At 34.3% G+C, this 23,973-nt stretch overlaps 1 protein-coding gene across 13 annotated transcripts in view; it reads right to left on the bottom strand.

Moving 5' to 3' along the window:
- The window catches only part of dnc (phosphodiesterase dunce), a 361,971-nt gene that overhangs the window by 136,978 nt on the left and 201,020 nt on the right, over nt 1–23,973 (bottom strand). For 2 of the 13 annotated variants that reach the window (XM_070109871.1, XM_070109872.1), the window contains exon 1: nt 20,569–21,818. The exons of 9 other annotated variants lie outside the window; for them this stretch is intronic. Coding sequence is in view for 1 of the 4 variants with exons in the window: in XM_070109878.1 (XP_069965979.1) it covers nt 20,569–20,603 (35 nt within the window). In the remaining 3 variants the exon portion in view is untranslated. Of the gene's footprint in view, nt 1–20,568; nt 21,819–23,973 lie in introns of those variants that run through there. 2 more of the 13 variants (XM_070109873.1, XM_070109878.1) reach the window with 2 other exon arrangements.

Genomic DNA, 23,973 nt, shown 5'->3' with positions numbered 1-23,973 from the left:
ATTAAAAACTGCTCAGCAATACCGCACAGCCATTATAATCGAGTTTATAAGTATTTTTTGCACGCCAATAATGACGTCATAGCGGTAGCAGCAAGAAAAGTATACAATAAAGAAGAAACTGTTATGACAACTGCATATGTACACTCGATTAATGGCACACATATACAAACACTGGCGTTAAAATAGCGGACTGGATACAAGCGGCAACAGTGAAATTAACGTCAGCAACAATAGCACGCGCTCACGAGTGCCTCCACGAATAACAAAAACAATAGCAGTAACAAAAGCAATGGCAATAATGGTAATAATAGCGAACGCTAACTACTGTAATCAAAAGGAAATCGCGGAAGTTGAGCAATTGCTGCGTCAACTTGCAAATATTCATGCAACTACTTGCATGTACGTATATATGCAGATAATAAAAATAGCACTCGCAGCGTACACTTGCACGTAAGAATTAAATACATAGTAGCTGAGCTTGACGATATCACAAGCAAAGTTTTATTTATTACCCGCTTTTTATAGCTTCCAAGACACATTTTTATTGCTGCGCTTGAATGCAGCGAGCGCTTGCTCTCACCCGGCTCAGGGGCTTATTCATGCCTAATGAGTGAATAATTTGTGTTTAATTTTTATTAGCCTCTTATTAATCGCTGTTGTAGTCTACTTATACTATGTACTAAGCTGACTTGGTTTAGATAGTGCTGGTAATAAATGTACCTATTATACAATACATTGTAAAAAAAAACGACCTGGTGTGTTATTAAGATATACCAGGTGGCAACTTTGGTAATTTTCTTTTGCAGAATTCTTCATTTGTCATAACAAATGTTAAATATAACATCGAATTTTAAGACTGACAACATATAGTGAAAGAAATTTTGAGTGAGTGCACGAGATTTACTTCACATCTTTTGGCTTATAATTAGTGTAAGAAACGGTTGTTGATATCTTCTATGTATGCATCAATGTATACTTTTATATCTTCTGTACCTATGCATACTTCTTTCTTGCTCACTAAATTCCAGCACTTAAAATTAGTTCACCATTATTCCATAGTCAAAATTAACTGAGGAAATAATTCAGTATTAGGAAATTGGAATATTATTAAGTTTACTTTGGAAGACTTCAATAAGCGAATGAAGAAGTGGACTGGACGCCCCCCTAATGGTCCAGCCACTTCAGGGTACTGAAAATTCAAATACTCCGATACACGAACTGGCTCACAAAATTTGCCCCGAGCCTTGTTTTAACTATAAAGCATTTCTCAAAAGTAAGTATGTCCATAGAGTATTGCATAATTTCTGGAAGGTTGAAAAATACACGCATTTCCATCTTCGAAACCTTCGAAAAGTTCAATATATGGCCTAGACGGATAATTTCCTTTAAAATGTTTTTTTTTAAGGACTCAGTTGTTTTGAATTGATCGATCTATCCGTACCTTTGACCTTTTTAAAATTAGAAATGAAAGGATTAAGGATATTTTGACAATAAATGAAACAGAAAACCAGACTTGACATAAACAACACAAGAAGAGCGCGAATAATCTTTGAAGCAGCCAGCTCAAAATGTCAAAACACAGCCAAGTACATTCAAAAGCAAGGAAATTAGGTGGCATACATATACAAGTATGGTAAATTGAAACCAAGAGACATTGAAAAAGGATTTTGTATGTCAGAAATGATGTTCGAGCGTTAGAAATAGAAGCCGTTTTTGCAGCAGATTATGACTGATACAACCTTAAATACAAGAAATCATATGTGAAAGCCAGTGAAACCAACTAAATCAGCGGCGAATATCTATGACTCCAAGGTAATGCTCTGTATTGGGCGCGATCAGAAAAGCGCAGCTCAAACGGGTAAAACAATTAATGGAGACAACAACTTATCAAATTGAAGCAAACAATTGCTAAAAAAAAAGCCCTGAATTTTAAACTTGACACGAAGAAAAAAATTTTCACCATGATAATTTTAATAATAGAATGTTTTTCTGTATTCCAGAGCACTAGCAAAGAAATAGTCGTCTTCATTTGTTAATATTTGGCTCGCTAACTTTGAGAGTTCAGCTCTGCTGTCAAATATATATACATTGAAGCAATAACAATGCTATACAGTTAAATTCAGTGCTGAAGAAGTGGCATCACCATTTATTATTCCATCTCTATTTGCTTACAGGTAGCAATTCATACCAGTTGTCTGTTCGATTCGCTAATTTCCAAGCGTAAAAAAAAGAGAGCTAACATAAATTAAATAATTGCCATTGCATTAGCAGTTTCTTTCCATAATGTGTACATTTGTTACTTTACCTAAAATTGTTCAATAATTTCTGTGCCACAAATTTATTTTATAATCAGCTCGACCTTGAAAAAAATTACCGTTAGTTCTTATCCAGCTACCTGACAGTCGTCCCGTGTTATGCTGAAATGAAATTTATGTAATCAATGATACTGATAAAACCCCAACCACCTGAACTCAAGTACTCAAGTGTGCCCTAAAAATATTTATATCCCAATCATTCCGCAACTGTCAGTCAATAACCATATATAAATATATGTGCGAGTATGTATGTATATACATACATATATGCGTGTGTAAGCCTTCGAAGTGATATTCATTACATTATTTGCATGTTTCGTGTGCTGATAAAATTTTGATAAAACAGTTGCACAAATAATCGAGTGGCAACTGATAAAGGCAAATTAATATTACAATGATAAATTTATTTTAGCTGCGCAGTATTTCCACACTTTACATGTCTGTTATTATTATTATGCCAAATTTATTAATGCTATCTTTTCGATTTGTGACATAAGCATAATAATATTTACTTGACGAGGTAATAAAAATGGCTTTGACAACAACAAAACGACCAAATAAAGGCAGCACTTTTATCGCATTGCATGGCGTCAGGCACTTTTGTTGGGTTATTCACGAAAACTTTCCAAGCTAAGCAAAGAAAGAATAAAAGCAGAGTAGCCGTGTTTGTCACGTGTGCACAAATATTTCGTTGAGCAACGTGTTTCTCACGTTTTTATAGTGAGTCTGCAGCAAGCAACATTTTCATGTTGTTTTTGTTGCTCTTTTGAAGTGCTACAGTAGCTGCTAATTAATGTGCGGTATTGAAAAATTGATAAGAAGTAATTATTTTTCGCGCTTATACACAAATATGTGAAAACTATACTTGTGTATGCACATAGGTATATAGTATATAAATACATTTATCGGTAGTTTTTCTAAATTTACACCCACTTGTATGTGCACTTGAAATAAATGTTTATGCGTAAATATGTGTTGCAATGCCTAATTAACTTGCTGGCACTCATCTCCCTCCCTTCCTCCATTATTTCATTCATTGATATCGGCGGTGCACGGTGGCGTATGAGTGCTGCTACTCGTCGCATTTGCTAATCGTTTACTTTGAGCGTTTACATTTCAATGAATTTTAGTTTGCTAATGAAATTGTTGCGTTATACCAAAAAAGTAAACAAACAATAAAATTTTGTTGGTGTTGTTGTTGTGGGAGTCAAAGTAAATCAATTATCAGTAAATTTACGCTTCGTGCAGCGGCGTTTGGGATGCCGCGAATCAAAGATATGTACATATATACATACATACATCTACGTGTATAGTCATATGTCATCATATATATCATATCCGAACAATAATTGCACCTGAGAACATACATTGAACTAGTCGCTTTGGAATCTATTTTGAACTAGTACCAAACTGGTTTATTTTTGGGAGAAATCTGACATTGTGACAAAAGTGCATATTTCGTTCAAGAAGAAAAATGAATTCGCTGACTAGTTCTGCTTACGCTGCATACTACAATAGTTGTAAAGCAGTTTGTTGCCAGTTAAATTTACTACAGGGTGTATATAATAACATAACAATGCAGACACATATGTAACATATATGTACATGGTAGTATAAACAAATAATTATAATGATATTTTATTAAGCCATCGCTGGCGCTGCAGCAATTTATTTTTAAATGTGAAATGTTTAGCTTAAGTTCAAATCTATTAATAATTAATTATGCTTTTGACTGCTTAATGCAGATAGGCGTGGAAAGCTTATGACAAAATTTTTGGGTAAACATTTTTGAAAACAATTAATTTAGAGTTAGTAGGTTAGCATTGGAAAATAAAATTGCTAATCGTTAAAGAATTATAACAATAAAAAAAAGAATTTTGCAGTTTAGTGTGTTATATGTTGAAGTTTTTGCACGAAAAATGCCTTAGATCACTACAAGATGCAGAAGTTGAAGCCAATTTTGTTTAAGAGAAAGCCTAAAAAATGCGTGTATGCGGTTTATTTTCGCATTAGATGAAGACTACACCCAGATTAACAGTTCGTTTCAAACTAGGGCTGCATTATGCTACACAAATCATGCCACATACGATCGTTTTGCCATAAAAAAAACTTCAGCAAACTCGGTTGACTATCGAAAAGCTATTCATTGAAGCAATATATGAACCATATTGCAATTTTGAGAGCGAAACTCAAGTTAACTAATATGGAGTAGAGCATCTCCAGATATATTTAAATTTCTTCAAGCAGTTCTACGCAACAATTCCGACAAATATCATGCGATAGCGTAAAGTACAAAGTAAACGATCGGAAGCAAGTCCATGTAAGGAAAACTTTTTAATTTCACGAGATATCTTCTGGAAAATTGGCATGGGTTATTTTCTGAAGCAGTGGTGGAAACGAAGCATTGTTCAGATCTGAACACTGTAGCAGCTAGCTGACTTTAAACTAACCGATCAAAATCAAGTTGTTTAAAGAATCTTTTCTATTTGTGAAAGGTATTACAGCTTCGGTGCAACCAAGGTTAACGTTTTTTCTCGAATTTGTTTCCAGATGATCAGAAGGTGGAAATTGTGAAAAGATGGAAAACCCCTTTTCCTTTAGTTCTTCAACAATGTAGTAGTTTTGTGAAATTAAATTTTTTCTTCGAAATTTTTTTGCAAAATCTTGAAAAATTAATAAATAAAAAGTCATTACTTATTATCGAGCGCTAAAATATACCCGAAATGCAGGTCTATAGACGAGAAAGCTCACCTAAATTATAAATTCTTGTAACAGGCCCAATTTTCTTTATTGTGAACTTTATTGCTTTTAACTTAGCAGACACACAGTGCGGTTAGTTTAGAAGAATGATTCTTCATTAAGTTTCTAAGGTTTTTTTTTAAAATATGTCGGAGGCTGGACAATCAAGCATTGGACAAATATTTCGTGCTTTAAGCCTATAATGCATGGTGGTCACGCCTGCCAATTCTGCGATAGTATAGTTTTTGATATTTATATGTTAATTTAGTTTGAGTGTGGCCCTAAGTGAAATATCTTTTGAAATAAACAACAGGCAAATTATTCAAGAAGAAAGTGCTTACATTTTGAATAGCCTATTCATAACCTTGAAACGAAAAAAAGCAAGAAATCATTGCGACTTTTCACTAGCCTTCGGATTCACCTTGCTCCGTCACCACAGCGCAGCCATTAACTTCAACTCGCTGGCAGCGAAAGGTCAACAATGATAAGTGGTGTGCAATATACGCAGCTCCACATGCGATCAAGCGCAGTAAACTAGCAGCGAGATAGTAACGTGAACTTTCATTATCCAGTAGCTGTCATGACAATATCCAAAACAGTAAGGGCCACACTAAATGCCATGCTGCCAGCTTTTGCTATTGCCGTAGACATACACTCAAAATCACACACACACATGACCAGCGATCGTCACGCTACGAGGCTGGCTGACCGAAATCTTAATTTATTTTCATTTATACATGAAACTCTTTAGATTGTGTGCCCGGCACCTGACTGCTCGCCTTCACCTACATACAACTACACACACACACACACATTTACATGGTAAACTCGCCTTCACCGGCCCGACGACGCGTGAGACATGGCAGCATACGTCAGTCCCGCTGTTGCCACGAGTTTAACTGAGCCATCGTGTATTCGTACGCAACATGTCCTAGACACATCCGTATATTAACTGCCAATCGTGCGCACAACCACCACCAACACCAGCGCCACCATCAGTATCGCCATCAAGCAGTAAGCAACAGACGCGCATCGTGCAACAATTTGTGTATGCGGGTAAGCACCTCCGTTGGCAACGCCCCTCATCTCGGCCCACTTCAATCACGGCGGTTGGGCAGCGCATGGCCGGCCACATTTTACTCGCTGTTTGTTTCGTTGTATAAACATAGCGGTAACGATGGCCGAAGGCGTTGCAATTGTAAGCATTGATGGGCGTGTTGTGGCTGCGGTAGTTGCTTGAAATCCTTTCAAATTGCAACAACAATTAACGGCAGACACTCGGAGGCGTGTGAATGGCAGGTGTTGTGCGCTCTGTGTGTGTTTGCTTTGCGTACAAACTTGAAAGATATTGAGAAGATAGGAAGTTTCGGCAAGGCACTGAGTTAAAAACCTTAAATTAGGATTAGTGCATGAGACTGGAAAATTAAGGACGGTCAAATGAATGTAAATTAATAAGTAATTCGATTTGTTTGTAGACTTAAGGAAAAGTAGCCTTTAATTGAAGCTTGACCTTAAATTGGTAAAACAACTAAACTCACTTTTCGAACATTTTCAGGTGACTAATATTTTGTATTGAGACTGCTATAATTGCGTAACTTTAAAAGTGTGTTTTCGTGTCTTTATGAAATCTTTTTATGACTTTCTTAGATATAATTAGCAGGTGATTAAGGAATACGATTTTTGATAATAATTTCGATTTTTTAAGCCAATCTGAAGGGCAAATTTTTTCACAAAAATAACTTTTTTTTGACTAGTCCCTCGGATTGTTATTTATACTCATCTACAGTAATAATATTATATTTATATGAACAGGGTATATTAAATTTGCCACGAAGATTGTAACACCCAGAAACAAACGTCGGGGACCCCATAATATATACATAAATGATCAGCATGACGAGCTGTGTCGATTTGGCCAAGTCCGTCTGTCTGTCTGTTCGTCTGTCTGTATATATACAAAGAAGCTGCTCATTTTTCGGAACGGCCGATATCGGATCACTATAGCATATAGCTGCCATACAAATTGGACGATCGGAATCAAGTTCTTGTAAGGAGCCTTTGTATTTGCGAAGGGTATTATAGCTTCGGGGCAACCGAAGTTAACGTTTTTTCTTGTTATTTATTTATTAAATAAAATGTTTTCTCAGGAAAAAGCTCACAAAAAAAAAGGTTGTCTGACTTGCAAGTGGATATAACCATTCAAATAATAATCTCCATTTATACACTTACATATGTATGTACGAAATCATGTACAGACATTTCACATATGTATGTACATATGCGATTCTGCTCTAGCTAATGTAATATTTACAACTTAATTTCTACATGCAACAGTTGCAACTTCATTTCGCATTTATTGCATTATTACACTTTGATGAACGTTCCAATAAAAATGCTCAGCATATTTATGCAATTATCAACGCAACAATGAGCGCTGCGTTATCAGCACGTAATGGCGCTGCAACCCTCGCCGTCGCTGCCACAGCCGCAGCCGCAGCAAGCAATAAAAGACCAGCGTGCAACAGTAAAAGTGGTGGAAGAAGACTCGTGCCACGCTTATTGCGCTCACAATATGCAATTAAATGTCTTTGGCAAATGTTTACAGCGCACGACAATTGTCGTCGTCGTTACCAACCGTTGTTGTTGTTGTTAGTGTTATGGTTGTTGTTGTTGCGCGCCTGTGTCCAGTACAAGCGTAATCACTGCGCTGCAGCTAGTAGCGCGGAGAAAGCGAGGGAAGGAAGGAATAAACACAAAACAACAACAACAAAATGGAACATGCAACAGTGCCGTTAATAAACACAAATGAGCGCTATTGACAATAACAACAACAACAAAACCAAAGCCACTGTCATCAGTGTTACATGTGTACGTATGTATATAGATATGTATGTGTTAGTGTTCAATAGCGTGACATGTGGCGCTGGTCCAATGCTTGCACTGCATTTTAATTACCGTTGTTATTGTAGTTGTTGCAAACATGTTGATAGTGAAGTGGGATAAATGGAGGAAAATATAAGTAAACTGTGTGAATATATTTATATTTCGGTTACACACACATATATAGGTAAATATGCAGAGTGCCACCATAGCGAACACTGAACTATTTTTAATAATTGTTTGGATGGTTCGACACCGATGTAAAATGTAAATGATGATGTAAAGTAAATATCAAATTGGAGGAATACCACCTGGTTCAAAATTTAAAACTGAACTATTTTCAATATTTGTCTGAACTGCTAAGTCATAAATGAACGGATGTAAAAAAAAAAAATAAAAATACAGAGAGTTGTCACTTATTCGACAATTAAACATTTAATTTCTATTTTAAATAAATTAAGGAAAATAAACTAACTGTTAAAACGAGCAAAAAACACTATAAACTTAAAACGTTTAAGCGAACGAATTTTTATAATACACGACTCAAACTAAATGATCGAAAAAGGTTTAAAATTAAAAATATTTTTGGGAAGAGATGCCAGTTGCTTAAGATTTTTTTTTCGTATAGCATGGATGAGTATCAAACTGAAAAAGTTTTTAAGGAAAGTTTTTTTTCGGAAATATTTTATATTGCAAAAACTAAAGCAACATCAAACAAGTAAGGAAGGGCTAAGTTCGGATGTAATCGAACATTTTATACTCTCGCAAAGTCAAATGGTATACTCGTTTGAGATTTCTTCGTGGATTGACTGATATTTTCGGTAGAAGGTCAACTATAGGCACTGGGGTCCACATATTTAGTACTTAGGGGCTTAAACAGTTTTGGTTCGATTTAGACAATTTTCGGTCACAAGGTGGCATACTTTAATCGCATTATTCACGCAAAGTTTTTTCCCGATACAGTCATTGTTGACTGAGTTGCATAGTGGAAACTGAAAGAATCAGATGGAATTTAAAATGGTGTTCCATGCGAAGTAAGCGTGGTTGTAGTCCGATTTCGCCCATTTTCGTACTATGACATAGAAACATGAGAAGAACGTTATGCACCGAATTTGGTTGAAATCGGCTAAGCAGATCTCAAGATATGGGTTTTCACCTAAAAGTGGGCTGTGCCACGCCCACTGCCTAATTTTGAACGCGGTTCCTATAAAGTCATCTAATACCATCCCAGAGATAAAATTTAATGTATCTGGCGTATTTAGCGCTTGATTTATCGCGCTTTTAGTAGTTTTTAACAGTACCGTTATATGGGGAGTGGGCGGAGTTGCCACCCGGTTTCAACTATTTTCACACTGTAGGTAGAGATTCTAAAAACATTTGCTTCCAGTGAATTTTGTTATTATAGCATTAGCGGTTTAGGAGATATGCACATTAAATCTATTAGGGGCGGGACCACGAAAAAGAAAATTTCAACTGCAGATGCCCTTCCCTAATCTGATCCTGTGTACCAAATAACAGTCTTGTATCTTATTGCGGAGCTTAGTTATGGCAATTTATTTGTTTTTGATCAATGGCGTTTTGTGGGCGTGGCAGTGGTCTGATTACGAACATCTGCAATACCAACCGTCTCACGGTACCAAGAAACATGTCTACCAAGTTTCATAAAGATATCTCCAGTTTTACTCAAGTTAGAGCTTGCACGGACGGACGGACGGACAGACAGTCACCCGGATTTCAACTCGTCTCTTCGTCCTGATCATTTATGTATACATAACCCTATATCTCACTCGATTAGGTTTAGGTGATACAAACAACCGTTAGGTGAACAAAACTATTATACTCTGTAGCAACAGGTTGCGAGATTATAAAAATGTTTAGTATCAAATATAGAGTCTAATGGTGAAGGGTGTGTAATTGACGGAATAAAAAATAATTGAATCAATGTGTGGGTTGTCAAAAGTAAAAAAAAATTATAATTGGCACTAAAAATCAGTTAAGTAATTTTATTAAATTTTGTAGGAAGTTGGCAACCCTTAAAGTTTGACAGAAATTTGTGCAGATTTTAATTTATCGCGTCAACAGTCTGAAGAATTCTCACTTAGCGGAACTCCCTCACATTTACCTCGCCATCGATTACAAATGCTGTCTGTTTGACAGTTGCCATTACGTTTTTCATTTATGCATATATGTACATATATAAATTATTAGCATGACGAGCTGAGTTGATTTAGTCAAGTCCGTCTGTAAATCTCTCTGTATATACGCGAATTAGTCTCACAGTTACTGAGATATTGATCTGAAATTTTGCTCATGCCATTTTCTCCCCAAAAAGCTGCTTATTTGTCGGAACCACCGATATCGGATCGCTATAGCACATAGCTGCCATACAAAGTAATCGAGCGGAGTCAAGTGCTTGTAGGAAAAACTTTTTCATTTGAGGAGACATCTACACGAAATTTGGCATGGGTTATTGTCCAAGGGAAACGGTGCAATTGATGGATATTATAGCATAGATACAGCCGAAGTTAACGTTTTCCCTTGTTTTTATTGTACATGAAATATCGGTGATATCGGTTAGAAATATACAAGTATAATTTATCTAACGATAGAAAAGTAATGTTGATAAAAACAATCTTAAAATAACTTTAGAAACGTCACAAACTGACGTTTGATAACAAATTATATACGTCAATGTATACATATGCATATATATATTATGTGAGCATACATGTGTATACTCGTATATTACATAACCCTTTTTAAATAATATTTAAATTCAATTTCAAGCTGAAGCCTATACTGAGAGTATATGTATGCTTGAAAAATATATACAAATTTATGATCCTACTTGTATGGATACAAATACATGCCATGTAAATATTTAACAAATTTTGATATGTAATTATGGTAGCTTAAATATGAGTGCTTCAGTTTTTACATAATATCAAGGACTGTCGGCGTTTGATTGGTTCTTTAGTACTCGGCTAGTGTCGGCGCACTGCAATGACAAGTCTGCTGCGAAATTGCTTTATTGACGCTCCAAACAATAATCACAAATTTCATAAAATAATTGCCATTTGTAAATAAATTGCATTTACACATAAGTAATTTCAGATTATAAACATGCCGAGTATTTAATTTATTTTATTATTAATGTATGTAAAAATATATATACATATATATAAATATGTATTTAAAACACTTGTCACTTGCACGCACACAAATTCATATGAGTTGAAAAAAATATTAATTTGATCTCAAATTTATATTTAAAATAATGGCGATAAATTTCTGGGAAATTGCTTATCATTTGTGTACTCAAAGTAGAAGTTGGATAGTTATTGTTGTTGGAAGTGAAAAACATGACACATGACAGTTAACTGTGAAACCAGCTGTAAATTGTCAAAATATTTAATAAATTGTAAAGCGATAAGTTTCTGATAGTAAATTATTTAGCTAACTGTTAGGAGAGAGCCGCATACTAGAGCTCCGAGATAGTATGTAACAAAACGGCTTCAAATGTCAGAAACATGTGCACACCTTTAGCCTGAATTCCAAGTTTCGCTCAGTACTAAAGTTTTTTAAAATAATTTCAACACTTTAGGCTCCCAGGCATTCACAGTGATTGATGCGTCCTAAAGAAACTCCACACACTAGAAACTTTAAAGTGTCGTATTTGAAACGCTAACCCTCTAATTTGTTCTGAAAACTGTTTGAAAAGCTTATCTAACATCAAGACAATGACTAAAAGTGTAATATTAAGGAGAAACAGAGAGTAAGAGGTATTGAAATACCTCAGTGAAACACCAATTCCATTTAAAATCAACGATACTTCGCTTTGGATACGGGTTTTGTATTGTTTCCCTTGTATATAATTAAATTGGATATTCGCTAATCTCGAAAAAAAAAAGTTCTTTTCTACTCTCCTCTTGCTGAATATATTATAGGAGACTATAGTAATATATATTTGTGAATATATTTGCAATTCATCTCATCTGCAATATATTCTTTTTCGCTCTATAAAAGCTCAATCTTCTGAACTGCTGCAACATCCTTAAATGAATCGGTAAACGTTAAAGCGAAAAAACTATCTGCTGATCTTTATCGAGTTTCTCTGTGTAAATGTATACGAGTATATTGAAAGCAATTTTTCCGGCTTGTGAAATCTTTCAAACCATCTTTCTTTCCCTAGAATGAAAGTTGCTACAGACATTAAGCTTAAAGTGATAGCTTTCAATTATAACTCACGCCAGCGTGTAGGTCATATTATATCAAATTTTCAGTTGAATTGAGATATTAAAGCAATCTCAAATGTAACTTGTAAGTTTGTAAAATCCATTCTCAAAAACAAGTGAACTAACTAACTATAAAATTGGAGGAAAAAAATGAAAAACCGTCAACAAAGGAACAAAAAAAGTAATACTATATTCGAAGAATCGATTCATAAAAACGAAAATCTTTTCTCACTACTTTTGCTTCCACTTCTCAATTTTCTTCACATAAAACATTATAATCCCTAATGAGCCCAATAAATGGCAGAAGCATTAAATTACAAATTTAATGGAAAGTCGCTCTCAAACCACATTCGTACACCTGCCAGTATTTATGAACGTTTCCCTTTGAAAAGTGTTGAATTTTTATTTTCATGATAAACTCGTATCATATTTGAGCAGAAATTATGAGAGCATAACAAAATGTTGGACTTAAGCTTTTAAGCAGCTTAAGCGGCACGCATTCAACGTCAATAAAAGAGTGATGGTAGGATGGAAGCTCTAAAGTTATAGTGATGGGAATTTAAAGGACATTGGCATATTAGTTAAGCATTTCAATACTTTTTTTTTATAGAGAGGTAATATTAAAATGCAGCAGATTTGTGAGTGTGGTTGTGTAGTAATTTATTATATCTGTGAATAATATTAGCTGGGATTCAACGATTTCGAGAGAGGCTATTTGAAATCTGTGTAAAATAAAATGACAAAAGGCTTTCAACTGAGCTAGTTTGATAAAAGGTATGCATTTACATGGAGAATATATTTCAAGCACCGTATATTTTCAAAAAAGTAGATTAAACTGTAGGCTAATGAAAGTTTTGAGATTAAAAAGTAAGGATATTTTATTAATAATGGCCTTGCAAGTTCTTACCGCTCCCAGAGGTTGGTTAAGCTATGGCGAAGGAGCGACGTCAATTCGTTTGGTAATAATAAAATATACTATTTAAATAGTCGTCTACTTAAGTTGAAACAGAAAAAGAAATTTGGAAAGTAAAAAATAGTTAAAAATTTTCGAAAACTAATTTATTTTGTTTTTTCAAAAGTAAACCAGAAGCAATATTAAAATCAATATAGTCTATTTCACTATTTTTATTTTATTATAGAAGAAAGATTTTAATTTAAATTTTAAATTTTAATTTTACTTTCAAAATTTTTTTATAATAATGGTTTCTTAAAAAAAAGCCGTAAATAAAAATAATATTATCTCGACTTTGCATTTGTAAATTGTGGCCAAAAGTATGCAAGTATTAATGAGTAGTTGTTAAGCTTCTATTCTTTATATAATACGATGGTATTTAAAAGTGTGCATCTTTTAGGCGCACAAGCCAGTAAATTTTCTAAACAAATTTCAAACAGTGTCCTTTTGAAAAATGAAAATGTCGACGAGTCCATAAAAAAAACGAAGTAGTCCTAACTGAATACAGCTGTAAGCGTCGTAACTACACGAGTACATTAAATGTGTAAGTGCTCCTGTTCGGTTGTTTGCTCCAAAAGGTCGATATAAGAAATCTGTTTAGCTTAGAGTATGGTACTTTTCCTGCAAAAGTATTACAAAAAGGGCAATTTTGATGAATTACTGAAATTTACTTTAGAAAATTGAATATACATACATACATAACCGTCAAAATTAATTTTCAGATTACAAGAATATATAAATCTAATTAATTTCCTACATACATCGCACATCCTCTACTAACATTATCCCTTACCTGATGCAGTCGAGGCGCTTTCTCCCTAACAACTGCTTCATAGAAATTGAAAAACTAAATCATTTTCATTTACAGGGCACATGAAATGAGTAAAATAGGTATTACATTACCGAGAAAACGAGAGCAAGCTGAAGATAAAGATAAACAAAACGATTTACGACATTTCGGCAGCGGGAGACGAGGTCAAACGAAAGCGGTTGAAAGCAAAGAGAAAAAAGCATACAAAAAGGTTATAATGTGTACCGAATGAGTGGCCCTGAAATGTTTGTTGGACCCACTGTCCCCATCCAAGGCAGAGTAATGCCAAATCAAAGGCGTAGCGACAACTAGAGTAAAAGAAAAGAGTTTCCTATTAAGCAAAACTTTTTGCATTTGCAAAAAGAAAACAGAAATAAAAAAGGCAAAATAGAAAAGAAAAAATTTGACCAAAACTAACTTTAACGAAAATAGTAGAAAAAGTTAAAATTGTAAGAATTAAAGGTGTGTGTGTGGGAAGAAAGCGCATAAACCCCATACACAGACAGGTGCACACACATATTAAGATTGCTAAGCTCGTCGCATAGAAAAATAGCAAAATGGAGCTGCTGCAGACAGTTGATGAGATTGAGGTGCAAAAGCGGCATGTGAGCATGCAGCGTGTGGGTCCACGCCTAAACACACACACGTGAAAACTTTGAAGTTTGAGCGTAACCTCAAAACGCAATTAATCAGCTTAGCAGGGCGCACTAGGAGACTCTTCGGTGATTGAAAAAAATAAATATATACAAAAAATTAAAAAAATACCAAAAAAAAATATAAAAAATTATTTCTGTTTTATTTCAATACCGATTTCTTTCTTATTTTGCTTTACTTGCTCGCAATAGCAGCCAAGCTTATGCGCGCACTCGTCGCGGTCTCGGCAAATTTTCTGTGTAGTATTTAAAAATTGTCTTATTTGCCCACTTAATGTGTTAGTATGAGCCATACCACACCTTGAGAGCATTCATCAGCAAGAAAAATTATTTAGCAAACTTTTATTGGATTTGTGAGCACAATGAAATTTGGGAAATTTTCTTAATTTTTACGCGTTGCTTGGCGACAAGCTCAACATGCTAGACAACGTCAATATAAGCGTACAGCTGAGTACCCTTCTGAGAGTTGTTGTCACAGCAAATTATGGTTAAAAATATTTGAAAATCATTTTTGTGTTCATTCAACGACAAAGCGCACTCGTCGTAACAAATCAGCTAAATAAGCAAATAGCGAATATATGAGTGTACAGATTGTGTCGCCTGGTTGTGTGAGTTTGTGTGTGTGCTGGTTTGATGCTTTATCGCTTGCCAAAGCCTTTAACTTGGCTGTATTTTGTGCCCAACTTGTCGCGTACACATTACCACCCACTCCACACCCGCCATCATATTTGCTACTTGTCTATATATATGTGTGTTTGTGTTGATAACTGCGTCAGCCGTCGTTGTTGAACTCTTCGTCTCAACGAGTAGTGGTAATGAATTTAGCCCTACTAGGAAATGCATCAGTGGTCAAAGTTAAATTGAAAAAATGTTTGATCCTATTTTTGATTTTAAAGGCAAAGTAATACATAGAAAAAAATTACGTCAGTTTTTAAGTCAAGATGAGTTTGAATATCTTAAAAAGATAATACGAATGTGGTAAAATTTTCTATATTTATATTCTGAACCAACTTAATATAGTTTGTTTCGAAGTGTGTATGAAGAACTAAAACGATTTAGCCATGTCCGTCTGTGCGTCGGTCTGTGTATACCCGAACTTCAAGTAGTTTATCAGTGTTCGAGATATCGATCTGAAATTTTATACAAGAATCTGTTCATTTGTCGAAAACGCCGATATCGGATCACTATTTCATATAGCTGCCATACAGACTAAACAATAAAAATCAAGTTCGTGTATGGAAAACTTTTTTAGTTGACGAGATATCTACAAGAAATTTGGCTGTTGTACAAAATGGCAGTCCAGATTCAAGTTCTCTTTTGTTAATTTTTTTATATGTTACGGATATTCTAGCTTCGATACAGTCGAAGTTAAAGTATTTCTTTGATCTTTATTAATAATTTTACCAAATATTATCAGTTTTACTATAAATTATTCCTGAGTTTCAGCTGATATCAGAAAATTAAAAAAATTCACAAAAGATAAATCGTACAAATGTAGATTGGCGTAAATCGCTGATATTTAATTAATATTTAAAATTAATATAAAAAATTAAAAAAAAAATTATTAAACAATTTTGTTAGTCACTAATACTAAAATTTCAAAACTCCTACAGATTATTCAAAACAATTTGGCAAATTTCAAAAACACATTTTCTTTAAGAAACTTAAATAATTTTGGATATCCCTAATGCGGAAAAAACACGATTCGCTTTTGCATTAATGAATTTATTGAGAGAAAATTAAATTTCTTTACGACCTTTAATAACTGCTTAGAACAACCCTAATGTGTTAAAAAAATTTGTATAATTAGATTTCCTTAGCAAACCTCAACTAGCCAGAAAATGAGTATTGGTTTTGATTTGAGCGCCACAATACTTTTCAGTCCAACAAATTCAAAGCTTTAACAATAATGCAACCACTTTTAAATTCACTGTTTTCCATTTTTTTGTTATTTGTTTTTGCTGAAAATTCAGATTGCCAAACACGCCAACTTGTTTGCAACTAAAATCAGTCAATTATTTTCCATTCAAGTAAGTTCACTCGTAACAACCTAGCAACAGTATGGATGGGAGAGCAATATTTGCAATCAAGTGCGTTCGGCGCTTATCGCAAAGGCAGACGACAATTTTCGTTTGGCCGATAGTTGAACTAGGTAATTTGTATGGAGCAGCATAGATTTATTTGGATTTGTAAATTTCTATATTTGTGATACTTGCTTTACTAGCAGCAGTCTTATTTGCAAACCAAAATGTTTCGTCCGCCTGTGCATGTGTATGACACTTTGTGCGTGCGCGCTTACTTATTGCCAGTTGACTAATGTTTTTCTCTATCGCTCTTGTGGCGCGTTGTCGTCAAAATCTTGTTGTTGTTTGTTATTACTTTTTTTTCGTTTTGCTTTCAATTGTGGTTGACATTTAATTTTGTTGCTTTTGTTATTGCTATTTTGATTGAAGATTGCTTTGTTGATGACAGATAGCATTGTTGTTGTAGCTACTGCTATTGCTCGTCTAATTTAATGTTATTTCTTGTCAGCACTGCCATTGTTGTTGGCATTGTGACGTGTAGGCAGCGTGCTCACTCACAGACTCAGCGTACACTTCAAAGCAAACATTTATTTGAATTTCGGAATTCGTTCAGATATTCCCTTTGATTTGTAATGGAAAACCTCAATTCTGCTAATTAATTGATATTACATTTTTTGGAGAAAACCTCTTAGCGGTGTGGAGTGATTTAAAAGCAAGGAAGTTTTAGGAAAAGAGCCGAATTAAAAATTAATTGAAAGACTGAGGTAAACGTGTATTATGTTTGAAGGGTTGAACTCGAAAAAACTGTTAATTTAAAAAAAATAATAATAATAATGAAAAATTTTGTTAATCGTAATCGTTAATTTTATTCAAAAATACTGTTGTTCTTTTTATAAAATTATTGTTTTTAATCAAAAGAGGAAACTGGTGTTAACTTTAAAAGAGCGGCAATGTTTTTTAAATTATTTTCGTAATTGTATTTTTTTCTGTGAAATTTTTTTAAAAATGCTGGTATATTTTATTGAAAATATTTGTTTTTTATAAAAAAAGGAAACTGTTGTTAATTTTTCTGTAGATGGCAACTCTATTTACATTCTTTTTATAATTTTTTTCATCCTTTTTCAAAAATACTGGTATATTTTAGTCTAAGTACTGTTATACTTTATTTGAAAATACTGCTTTTGAAAAATTAACGGATCTAGTGTTTATATATTCCACGTATGGCAAATCTCTTTAAAAACTTTTATACTATTTTTTTAATGCTTTTATATTTTTTTAAAAGACAAGGTTATATTTTATTAAAAAATACTATTTTTTTTAGAGAACGAAACTTCTGTTTAATTTTTTGCATACGTGGCAACTCTTCACTTTCATAATTAATTTCATAACTGAAATATTTTATTTATAAATACTAGTGTATTATCAAAATATATTGCTCTTGATGAAATAAGGAAACTGCAAGTAAATTACTTTCCATACGTGGCAACTCTGTATAAATTCGTTTCGTAAGTTTTCAATGTTTGAATTGGTGCAGGAATTTACAAATCGAATGCAATAAACCGAAGCAGGAAATTCAATACTCAGAAAACTCATGCTGTTCACCATTTACAATCGTAAAATACCCTGTTTTATTGGCTGCCAGTGAGGTACACAATTTCGGCAAATTTTGGTATTTCAACAATTCTCTTGAAATATAAAATTCCAGATGCGAACATCAAATTTCGAAAGTTGCGTATAAATCAGAAGTAATTTGCTTGGTTATTGAAGTGAATACTACAAACACGCTGCACATACCAAATTTTCTAACGGGCCGCATTTGCAAACCGAAAGTATAGACTTGTGTAATTGCAGAATTGCTGGCGTATGGTGGGTGTTTTGTGCGAAAATAGTGGCTGAGTGTTTTTGCAGACAGAGAATTATTTCAACTATGCCATTCTTAGAATAAATAAATACATACATAAATTACAACGAGGTATGTGGTGTGTATGTGTGTCGAGAAAGCAATTGATGGCTGCAAAATATTACACTTCGTACACTATTTAACAAAATACCGTAGCAAACTTTACATATATTCGGAATATTTCAATTTGGGATGGTAATATATGCATCAATGAAATCTCACTCGCCAAAGTGGCGTCGGTACTTTAAGTATTAAAATTGTATAGAATAAAATCAATTTGTGGAAACATTTTTGCACAAAAATAAGAAAAATTATTATACAATAGAAGAGTCAAACGATTTGTAACGAATACCGTCTTTTTTGAATGATAACAGCAATATTTAAGGTTATATTCGTAATAGTAAGGTGTGATCAAAATTTGTTTAGTAATTTAGAGGTTTAGGAATACAAAGGTAAAAATTAATTTTAAATAGAATTTACAGACATTTTTAGTTTACGGAGGCAAAGGAATATAAATAACAGAATGTAATTTTATATAATTTAATAATAATTTTTTTTAATCTAATTTCAGATTTTTCCGCACATTAAATTTTATTTAAACTTTTGTAAAAAATATAACAAAAAAATTATTTATTTCAATATAATTGTTTAAGCGCTTAAAAAAATGGTATATGATTTTACGTGAATTTCAAATAAAATAAACTTTTTGTAGCACTCAATTGCTACGACTACAGCTCTAATTCAACATCTGTATTTTGTGACCGGGTGTAATTAATTGAAATTCTGCAGACGGTTAAAATACCATGTTTCACAAAGCAATTAATTTATGCTAGAAAAGGTACGGATAAGTATAATAACAAGAAATCACAGTACGGTACAAGACAACATTCGTTTTATGTAATTTTTTATTGTTGTTCAAAATGTTTTTCTTAGACTCTCTTTTTGTGTGCCTCGTGCAGGTGGCATAATTTATTATATGTACATATGTATATACGAGTTAATGCATATGTGTACGATTGTTTTAATTAATAATAATATGTGGGTGTGGCTAACATGGTGGACAGCAGAAAAATAATTAAAATTTTTGGCAAATCAAAAGGTACATTGGCGCATGATTTCTGGGTAACAGGGAAAAATGTAATAAGATAATATAAATATATTATTTTTTTTTTATTTTGTAGTTTAAAAATTTATTTATTTATTTTATAGAAATATTTAAAGTATTAATTCTATTTTTTTTTTTTTGCAAATAAAAGTTAAATAAAAAATTGTAAAATATTAATATAATTGAAATTTTTATTTAGTTATTCAATTTAATCTTAATTGCATAAATTAGCAATATCGTGTTTTTCATTTACATTGAATGTAAATATATTTTTTTAATAATAATAATAATTATTATTTTTTTAATAAATCTGTATTTTTATTTATTAAATGGTTTTAATATATACATTTTTTTAATTATGTATATATTGTTTAAAAAAAAAATGTGTGCTTTTAATTAATTTCTTCCGAATATAATTATTTTTATTTATTCATTTGTGTTTTGTTTTTTCAAAATAACAATTATAATTTTGTTTTTAATTATAACAGCTGAACTATTATTAAAAAAAGTTTTTTTTATATACATTACTGCTTATAATTAATTTCTTCTGATTATTATTATTATTATATTATTTAGCACCCTACGCTACACCTGTCTGCCTTGTTTTATTGAAAAGTGGGCTGCAATTGACTAACAAATGTACGTACATGTATATATGCATGTAGGTAAGTTGGCTGTAATTTAGTTAGTAGCTCGGTTGACCTTGACTTTCATCTCGATACGCGTTTATTAAATTCGCGTGGCTTGCAAAATGCTCTACAACACTATATACTACCAAAAAAAAAAAGTGAAATAAAGCAGCGTATAAACTTTTATAAAAGCGAACACTTGTGTATACTATGTACATAGGCTTGTGTACATACATATATGTACACAAGCATATGTTTACCAAAATTGTTTTTAATCGTTTTTTATTAGCTGCTTGCAATATTTGCATAATAATTAATAGCATACCTCCGCATAAGTCGCAAATGCGCACGAAAGCACATGGGCGTGCATACACATGTATGTACAAATGTGCATGAATGAAATACGTCACTGTCCAAACTGCAGTGCCGTCACACAACACTTTTCACTTTTTAATAACTTTTCTTGTAATTATTTTCACAACTCGATTTCCAAGCGTTGTTGCAGTTAACTGCTTGGCCGGCGCACTGCAATAGCGCCAGCCTGTCTCACTGATAGTCCAAAATGTCTCAGCGATAGAGCATTAATTGCCTCTGTGTTTCTTTTTGTTGTTGCTATATATGTTCTGATTATTGTTATTTTTCTTTCTCACTTTTAATTCACTTAAATAAAGCTGCAACTGTTGTGATGTGCTCGTGCACAGTTAAACACACGCGAACACACACACGAGTAATGTAAATATGTGCGAGCACAGTTGCACTGATACTGACTGCACTGTTGCTTTACCTTATGCGCCTTTTGATTTGCGTTTTTTCTTCACTTTTTGCTGTCCTCCCCGCACCAGCGTCTGCTGCTTGCACGGCGCGCGGTCACTGCTATTGTTTTCGACGCGATTGAGGTGTCTTTTTTATTATTTTAAGAATTCTTTTTTATAGCTATTGATAATTTACCGCCACTGCCATTTAGTGAGCGAGTAGCATCACGCCACAGCTGCTGAGCTAGTGACGTTTAAACTATGTAATTTCTTTTTAAGCTATATTCGTTTCTTTTTTGCACGCTGTCACACTTTTCTTCAAGCAGTGACACAATTTTTTGTTTTTTTTTGCCTGCCTGATTAGCTGTGCGTTACTGTGACCTACTCACTGTGCACCAATGTGTAATACATACGACCCGTCACTGCACCGCACTGACCGCCTCACTCAATGGAAATGACAGATTTCGCATTCGAGCATTTTAATTTTTTTCAATAAATATTTTTTTCCACCTTTCAGCTGCACAGCGTTTTGCTATTTTCTCGATTGGTCCGTCCAAAGGCACACGCACGCGTATCAACGACACTTTTCACCACCGTCTACTTGAATTATGTACGCGTATATATTTTTTGATTTGCAAGTAACGTGTGTACTTATTATTTAAAAAACACTAAATACTTTGCTTAAAATGTTAAATGGCTGAAAAAAATGTATATGTCTCATTGCTGTAGTCGCGGCGACATCGAGAACTCGAGACGTTGAAAATCACGAACCGCACGAAGTTATGAAAACCGATGAAGACGATGTCGTTGCTGGTGAGAAAAACTGCACAAAATTGTACACAAAGCCACGCAAATACACACAAAAACACCCGTGTACAGCAGCAGCAGCGGCAGAGAGGTGAGAGTATCGACGCTGCAGCGGTAGGAGGCGAAAGAAAATATGTGGAAGGTTAAACAAGAAATCATGAAAATGAATATGCTGTGAGCAGAGCGCGAGCTAGCAAATCTGCGTTGAGCATGTGCTTGAAGAGAGTGCGAGAGTATTAGTACAGGCTGTTTTGGAGCATTAATGCGCCACTGCGCTGTAGTCACACCGTCAACGAGATGAAATAAAACAAAAGCAGCAAAGAGCAGCCGAATGAAGTGGCCTGACGATTTTAGAACATCAACAATGTCAACAAAAATAACAAGAAACACAAAAATTGCCGAGCGGCAGTTTTGCTGACGACGTTTGCTGCTTACGCGACGATGGCAAGGCCGGTGGCAGGTTGGCTGGGTGGCTGCTGCGTCTGGACTCTAGAGGGTGCGTACAAGGCAGAGGTGTGTAGAGAGCATTTAACGAGCACGCCAATAAAATGTGTATGGCGCTCAGACATAGCAAAGTGACGAGCACCCACCGCAAGGTGACGATAGCGAGCACCCCACAGCAATAAACCAAAAAATTGAGCGCGCGCCAGAGAGAGAGCAAGCTAGTGCTACGCACTACCCGCCAAAAACAAAATAATACTAATCAGCAAACAAATAAAGCACTCATTAGACATTGTTGAGGCACAAGCAAGTGCTAGTTCGCAGTAGTTGGGCGCATAAATCACAGTTCGTGTTTTCGAGCGGAGCGCAAACAACCGGCGCCAACTGAATTTGGAGCAGATTGAAAAGTCAAATTATTTTCGTGAGAGCCGCAATTTGTCAAATGAGCGCGTGTGCGTAGCGCATGTCAGAGCGCACATATGCTTTGCTAAAGCTTTGACAGATAAACAAAGAAGACAAATCTCGGTAACTGTCAAATTATTATGTTTATAATGTCGGATTATGTGCATGTAACGTCGATCAAGACGCTATAATGTTGTGCAGACGCCGGAAGAGCCGCATATTGGTTAGGGTTGTTGAGAGTGTCGTGTCAGGTGCGCCAACCTAAAGGCTATGCAGTTGTGAATATTGCTCTGCAAAAGTGAATTGTCAAATGAGATATTGGAGCGCGTACTTTTTGTTTGTTTACTTTTCTGGAAATTTGACAGTCGGCTCAGATGTCACTTTAAGTTGCGTAAATGTCAAAACACGTGTAATTTTTAGTAAAATAACATTTTAATACTAGCTTTATATAACTATGAGTACTTATTAATATACATATGTATATTCATTATTCTCATTATTCTCGGCGATGCCACTTTATTAAAGGTGTTTACAATTTTAAATCAAAACTAATTTCTTCAAATTAATAAAAAACATCACTGAGGGTGGTGGGTAAATGGGTGGCGACTCAAAATCTGTAAAATACTTGTGGTGAGTGCTCTGTAAAATTTGAGCATCACAAACTCTGCATGACTGAGAAGCACATACTTAGCGCGCTCTAACAAAAAGGTTTGTGCGAGCATATGAACGGGCGCGAGAGCGCACGCCAACAACTAACCACGAGGGCCAAAAGACAAATCATTTGACAATTGTTTTGGTGAGATTTTGTGGTTACATATACCAGTAGCGTACTTTGGAGGAGAAATGCTATATATTTGTTTGAGCGCATAGAAAAGAGAACTAGCACGCAATGATAGCGCGTATGAGTTTGAGCGCACAGAACGAACACTGGTATATGCGCGTGTGTGCAGCGTGTGCTTATCGCTTATCTCGGTGGTTCATATTGGATTTCTTTCCACGTTGTTTTTAACCCTTTTGTCTTTAATTTACTGAAGACCCGTGGGCTTTCACTTTATTTTTGGCGGCTTCTTTTATGCTCTTTTTTACTTTTATTTTTTATTTATTGCTACTTTTTCACGCGGTCTTCTGCTATATAACATATATACTTATATGCATATCAACAACAATGCCTGCCAACACGTTTCGGTAGCTGGCACCAGCTAAATAATGGTTCGTGTTGCCGCCGATTTGGTTGCTTTGGGTGCATTTCGACGCCATAGTTAGAACAAGTTTGGTAAGTAATAGTCCAGGTGGAGAGCATTACTAAGTGTTCTAGTGGTGTGCATGTT

The sequence above is a fragment of the Bactrocera oleae genome, chromosome 5 (assembly GCF_042242935.1).
Source record: "Bactrocera oleae isolate idBacOlea1 chromosome 5, idBacOlea1, whole genome shotgun sequence".
NCBI classification, from domain to species: domain Eukaryota; kingdom Metazoa; phylum Arthropoda; class Insecta; order Diptera; family Tephritidae; genus Bactrocera; species Bactrocera oleae.
This window is presented reverse-complemented; position numbering and strand designations above follow the sequence as displayed.